At 49.5% G+C, this 6,954-nt stretch overlaps 1 protein-coding gene across 1 annotated transcript in view; it reads right to left on the bottom strand.

The window, feature by feature from the left end:
• The window catches only part of LOC119092191 (plexin-B-like), a 33,033-nt gene extending 26,088 nt beyond the window's left edge, over positions 1-6,945 (bottom strand). Inside the window, exons 1-7 of the mRNA XM_037215168.1 lie at positions 6,870-6,945; positions 6,332-6,505; positions 5,777-5,929; positions 2,672-2,905; positions 1,920-2,246; positions 1,572-1,756; positions 1,005-1,196 (exon numbers count right to left, since the gene is read on the bottom strand). Of these exons, the coding sequence (XP_037071063.1) occupies positions 1,005-1,196; positions 1,572-1,756; positions 1,920-2,246; positions 2,672-2,905; positions 5,777-5,929; positions 6,332-6,505; positions 6,870-6,914 (1,310 nt within the window). The 5' untranslated portion in view covers positions 6,915-6,945. The remainder of the gene's footprint in view (positions 1-1,004; positions 1,197-1,571; positions 1,757-1,919; positions 2,247-2,671; positions 2,906-5,776; positions 5,930-6,331; positions 6,506-6,869) is intronic.
• Between the last annotated feature and the right edge of the window lie 9 nt (positions 6,946-6,954).

The raw sequence follows: 6,954 nt of genomic DNA, 5'->3' as shown, positions 1-6,954 counted from the left end.
AGTCTAGATGGCGTCGCCCGTCTCTCGCCCTGGCAGGAAGGGGGATTGGAAGGGCAAAAAAGACGGCGTTCAGGGAATGGGACCTCCGTCCTCTTGACTTCCCAGACGCACCAGTATAACCACTATATTATCGTTGCCGTATTGGAGGATGAACGAATGAATAGTTCATCGAACGATCGCATGACTCACTTGATAACTGAATATATGAATAGAAAAAGAAAAGAGCAATAAACAAAGCCGCAAGGTGAACGAACGAGGTGAATGTACGATTGTATTAATAATTACTTCCTAATCGCTTAACCGACAACCCAAATATTGGTTTGCACCTGATTCTGAATATATAGAATCAACAAATTCACCTTCATCGTCCAGTCACCGGCAAAGCCATGCCGATCTCTTCGGACTTGTCAAAACATGAAATGGATCCGTTGGCGACGCGATTTGGGATGTCAGAAGAATGGCGTCATTGCCACGAACACTAGCTAACGGTTCTTGGCATCCGTTCTAAACAAAAGCAGCAACAAAACATGCGTAAACCCCTTTAAATCGAGATAACGGAGATCAGAAGTATTAATTCATGATGATGCATCCAATGCAAATGGGTACTTCGGGATGCTCACGTCTACTTGGTTTTATATGTCCTAACACACTAGTCGTAATTTTGATTCGAGCAGGGGCGCTCTTTGCCTCACAGGGGAAGCTGAGCCGAGGGCTTCCTCATGACGAGCGGAATCCTAAAAAAATGACGAAAACGTCCCATCCATATCAGATTATTTGTATCATATGTCCGCAGTTCGAACCTCTCAATAGCTGCCCAACCTATTGTGCTCATTGTCAACAAACGTTAGTAGGGATTAGGGAACCATCACAGACCGAGCAGAACAAAGTGCGCGTAAGCATGAGAGAGGTTGAATAACAGCTACAAAAAAGCTTAACTTTGGAACCACTTTGAGAGCGCACAAAAAGAAAAAAATTAAGATGTCTCAATCGCTGTGGGCACATACCCGTAGAGGCAGACGGATATCCAGTTTGTGAGCAGCTTTTCCATGACGGTCTCGGTGCGGCGCAGCATCAGGTGAGGATGTTTGGAGCGCGATATCCTGGATATGTGCCGCACCAGCAGCTGGTGTAGTACGGTCGTCATGTACTCCATGTTGGTCATCAGGATCACCGTCAGCAGGGACGCCACCGTCACCCTGAAAATAGCACCGTGGTCATGTGCTCCATGTTGGTCATCACGATCACCATCAGCAGGGACGCCACCGTTACTCTGCAAGCTAAGTGTCGCTGCCGTAGGCGTCATCCGGTGTAAATTTCAGATATCAAGCTAATGGTAATCAGGCTTCATCATTATCCGAACTGTCTAACGACAACCCAAGCACTGGTAGCTTGGGAGAGCATCCACAAGTAATGGCAACTGTTTTTTTATTCGTACGTGACTCACAGATTTCTCACGATTGCATCCGTTAGATTTGACTTACGTACGCATATTGCCAATTCTCACTCTACACACCCTGAGGACGAAAAATCGTCACTTCTCCCGTTCCATCAATAAAAGCCGCCCTGCTCACCTATCCCTGATGGAGAAGTCCTTCTGCTGCTCCATGGTGTCGATGACGGTGACCAGGAAGCTGGGATTTCTCACCAGCTGCTCCAGCTGCAGCATGGCCATGTCGAGCGTGGTCCGAGGACTGGTGGGAGACGAGGGGCTCTGGTGCTTCAGGATCGGATGATCCGCGATGCCGGGGAACAGAACCTGGCCGAGGTGGACACAGCGGTATTACTCGGTCACTTCCACATTCATCGCCCTCCTAAGAACACTGGAACGGAAAATAACTAGTGGCTTTATCGTTAGTAGGAGCTGCACATCAAGCAATGTTCATCTGTTCGCAACCATACGAGGTAAACGTTTCACTGACCTTGATAAGGAACTCCCTCTGATCAAGGCAGTCGACCTCGTCGGGGTTGAAGCTGGCCGCCAGGCTGTTAAGCTGCGCCTGCAGGTCGGGACTGGCCGCCGCCAGAGGGTCGCCGCCCCGCCGCGAGTCCCACGTGCACATGGCCGCAAACGCCTGCTTGCACTCGGAGCGAATGTTGTTCTCGAGCGTGTCCATCTGGATCTGGATGCGCTTGTACTCGCGCTCGACCTGGGACGACTTGCGCCGGTACACGAACAGGATGAGCAGCGAGGCCAACACCAGGACGGCGGCGCCGGCCGCGATGCCGCCGATCACGTCCGCACCCAGCTGGCGACAGACAAAAACAGACAGGTTAACGCACACATATTAACCACAGGTTAAGATGATAATGAGGGGGGTTTTATGACGCGCCGGCTATTATGGGTATTTTGTGCTATAACCGCAGTTCAAAAGACGTGCAAGTAATATTAAAACGTTGATAAGCGATACCCGGTGTGTGAAGCAAGAATTGCTGCAACATAGTAAGCTACACACAAATTTCAGGCTTATGACGGGAGACCCTCGGGTTGGAAATTGGCAAAACTAGAGCAAAACGAATTAGCCGTACACAAATAATATCCGAAAATAATGGCATTTTAATGCAAGCACCGAGACCAGTGGTGGAAAGGGGCAAGCACTAAGGTCGCAACAACCATGCTAACGCAGAATTCAGCATCATCTGCAGCGACGTATGAGCAGCTCCCAGCCTCTACCTTGAACGCGCCGTCGTCGTCATACTGCAGCTGTCCGAGCGTGAACCGGAGGTTGCCGACGCTGACGACGACGTCTGGCAGCTGGCTGCTGTCGGCGCCGAGCTGGCCGGCCGGCTGCTGCTGGGGCGGCACACAGACCAGCTGGCTGGCCGTCAGACTGGTGACGTTGCAGGGCTGGCCGCCCACCGTCACCGCCGTGTCACGCTCGTCACTGGCCGCGCTCAGGTCACGACCCTGCAGCAGGAGGAAAACAGGCATAACAAAACCATTCCAGATGGCCAGGGTGGGGTCGTTAAATTCGTTTCAATGATTTGTGGAACGTCGAAACATGAAATCGGCGTTACGTGACGCTCGAGTGACGTCATACTACACTTAGCAACTTCTCGATCTCGATCTCGACGTATTTATCATTATCACGGGCAGCACAACGGTTGTCAAATGCACAAGCCATTAGCACTGCCAAGCCAACCCATGAGTGATGGTTGGCGCCACATGAGGCTTTACTTGTAAAGTCCCTTTAAAGTATCGAACGACACTTGGAACCAATAGACTACGTCCTGAACATGTCTTGGAGCCTGGAGTTTATTTTGACTCGTCCACCGTTCGCTCCCTTTATGCGCTACGCTTTCGTAACTTCTTGAACTTTCTCCACAACATTCGCAGGATGCCGAGTAACTGAAGGCCAACTCCTTCCTGGAAGCACTCGCCAGGACATTCATTTCTTATTTTTCAACTGGCAGTAAAATGTTCTCTAGGTTTGTGATGTAATAGGACATGTGCGTGTGGGTACCACCGAATTGCATGGTCTCATATTCCACGTGCTGAGTGATTTTCACCAGCCACTCTTGTATCCGTCTTAGCGTTTATGCGCGGAACATTCAGTCATTGCGGGATTTTACATAGTTCTGGCCCGCTCCAAGGAAATCTAAAAAATGCACAGAGTTGTATGCATTCCAACAGTTACAGTGCACCGCTCTGCTGAGGCAAAAACAACAAAAATGAAACTTTCAGTTTTTTTCCTGGATAAAGTACTGCACCTGAAATATCGGCACACATGCGTTTTTCGAGCCATGTGTTTTTACATCCTCCCAGAAAGGTCTTAACATCGTTGAATACCATGCCGTTCTTTACTTAACTTTGAACCGATTCTTGGAATAGCCATTTGCACATAAGTGTGTTTACTGCCAGTACATACATATTCATGCCGGGTTTATTCAAACCACATAACATTTTCCGGCCAAACCCTATCAGGAGTTCTCTCTAGCGATTCCCGTCGCCGTTGGAGTTCAGCCAAAGCCATGACCTAAAACACGCGTCGCAGTGCACCACTGAAGTGCTGCCATGACTACCTTCCAACGTCATGCCCAGAGTCTGTAAAGGTACAATATGCTACGCGCACACGGGGGGGGGGACTTGATAATTGCCCTGAAGAAGTAGGCCTTTTGTGCGAACGTTAACCAGCGGGTCATCCAGAGGTGGCGTTACCAGCGAGGTGCTTCAGGCAGTTCACTTGAATTTTGGAGTTAAGAAAAAAAACAGAGCGCACTAACAAGTAGAATCCATGATGGCCCGACTTCAACACTAAATACCTTCAGCTTTCGGAACTGTTTTCACTCTAGGTCTTTGACCTGTTGCGAGACGGTCAGTTTATCAGCAAGATGCTGGCAGCTCCCAGCTCTCCCCCTCTTCCCCCCCCCCCCCCACCGTAGTCTGCCTGTAGCGGCCGCTGCAAGCGGTAAGAGGGCTGTAGGCGAGCACAGTGTTGTAGCTGCGCATCCGTCATTTTATGGAGCTAACATTTCGCAAGTCACGCGCCGGTTAGGGATCGCGCAAACGGTACGAAATTTACAGGCAACGCGATAGCATGGAAGTCCCCGAGTGAAACGAAAAGACGTGGACTGCAGAGTAAGAAGTATCGGAAGGTGCGGCAGGACGATCTAGCCCGAAACAACTGGATGACGTCAGTCGTTTCCTTTGCTGCTGGTCCAGAGTAGGTTAAGATGTATCCCACTAGCCAGGATTGACGGCAACGGTTGGCGACTGGAGGGAACTAGTGATGATTGATGAGCGCACAGTTTATTATTAAACACGGTAATCAAACACGCGTATTTACGGTTTTATTATTTTCATGCGACGTTATCATCGTGTCCCACTACCACGGCACCCTTTTCGCAGCCGAACGCTTCCCATCCCCCGACCACTCCCCACATGGCAACATTACGAATCATTCGCGACCTCTGGTGTCGCCACTGAGAGTCTGGGCCCAGCAGTGCTTTCAGGAATATTGGTTGTGCTGAAGGCACAACTGGTTATTGCTCATTTGAACTGCATACTAATGCTTGCCTCATCCACAGCGGCGTCTAGCTCCATCTGCTGAGTTCAAAATGCTTCCATATTCAATTACGCCAAACTTTTGTCCAAAATATTTAGATATTCCTTCTTCAAAACTCTGAGCTGAAATTAACAAGGTCTATTGATCATTAGCAAAACAGCCTCATAAACTACCGCGGGGTATTCGAATTCGGGTCGGTTAAGGTGGCGCAAGTCTGCAAACAGACTTTGCGAACCAAAGCGAGTCCCAGTTCATTGTAGTCCTAAGTAAATAAATATAAATTCCTCCCGCATGGTACCACTTTGCAGCCTTTCAAAAAAAGACACGAAAAGAGAATAAAAGCCGCTTCTATGTCTAGTGCTGCCTCAAAGAGGTAATTCACGAGACGTATAAAAACATTTCACACAAACGAAACAGACTTATGACAAGTTTTTATTCGCACATAACAAGAACAAAATCAGTTTACCATGCATTATCTACCAACCTAAAATTCATATGGCTATTACAATGTTTTTAATCACCTGTAGAAGATTAACAATGTATGAGAATTTCCGGGACTGGCTCCAACCGCTGGCTCACACATACGCAGCAAAAGACAAGTTCGTTGCTTTGATCGCGGCTAACCTGCCATAAACATGCATTGCCTACTTTATTGATACCAAACTTTCGTCGACTCACTTGCTTAAGAACCTCAAATCACTTATTTATCCTACGAAAGTTGAAGCTTGGACTAATGAACTCTTCTCAGCCGTTCAGAGCCACTCGCGTCTTACCTCGATAACCAGTGTGTCTCCGCTGAAGATCTTCACGTCCTTGGCGAACGGGAAGTAAACCGGATCATCCACGTACGTCATCGTCGACAGCACGTTGTGAAAGAACTTCTTCAAATTTTGAACTTTCTGTACATTATCCATGAGAAAGCCGATCTGAAACAGCAGAATAACAGTGCAACACATTCTCCACATCATCATCATCAAAAATATCATCATCAAATCATCATCATTACGAGTCATTCGCGACCTCTGATGTCGCCACTGAGAGTCTGGGCTCAGCAGTGCTTTCAGGATTATTAGTTGTGCTGAAGGCACAACTGGCTATTGCTCATTCGAACTGCAAACTAATGATTGCTTCATCCACAGCGGCGTCTAGCTTCATCTGCTGAGTTCAAAATCATCGTGAGTTCAAACCAATCATGAGATCACATCATCAAAAATAAAATTAAAAAATAATAAAAGACGACAGTACGCGCCGGTTGAGGGAACATCAAGCCAAAAGATCGTTCAAGCCATCAGGCCGGTGTCCGCGCACCAGCCCGGCAGCGTGCCTACCTGCAGTTCCCGGTGTCGAGGCCCGGTCGGCCGGCTGTCGGGTGACCGGTGCATCCGGGAGGCTCGGGAGTCGGCCAGACGGAGCGGCTCCGGCGCCGGACCCGGCTCGCCGGACAGACGGGGGATGGCCGGCGACGGACACTCCATCAGCTCGCCGGACAGCACCAGACAGAGCTGTTCAACCAGGCGCCACGTTAGAGACGGACAGACAGACGGGTCACCGGACAACACCAGGCACAGTTTTCCTACCAGGTGCCACATTACAGACGAACAGTCAGACGGGTCGTCGGACAACACCAGACAGGGCTGTCCAACCAGGCGCCATGCCATCGACGAACAATCCGTCGAGTCGCCGAAATGGGGTGTCTGGCTAGAGCCGCCGCCACAGGCTATCAATTCCACCGTCCAATTCACCACACACCACACCACACCACAGTCACAATTCACAATCCAATATCAATTCACCAGGTCACCGGTAAAGAGGCAATAAAATGATCGCATCGTGTCCGCCACGCTGATTGGTCTGCTGTCAACTCACGGTGGCGTTGATTGGCCGCCGGTGTGTCTCATTGAACACTATCATCTGAGGCGCCTGCACCGAATCCAGGTGCCGGCCGTGCACG

The sequence above is a fragment of the Pollicipes pollicipes genome, unplaced genomic scaffold (genome assembly GCF_011947565.3).
Source record: "Pollicipes pollicipes isolate AB1234 unplaced genomic scaffold, Ppol_2.1 Scaffold_3447;HRSCAF=4054_pilon_pilon_pilon, whole genome shotgun sequence".
In the NCBI taxonomy this organism is placed as follows: domain Eukaryota; kingdom Metazoa; phylum Arthropoda; class Thecostraca; order Pollicipedomorpha; family Pollicipedidae; genus Pollicipes; species Pollicipes pollicipes.
Note: the sequence above shows the minus strand (reverse complement) of the source record. Positions and strands in the feature narration are given on the sequence as shown.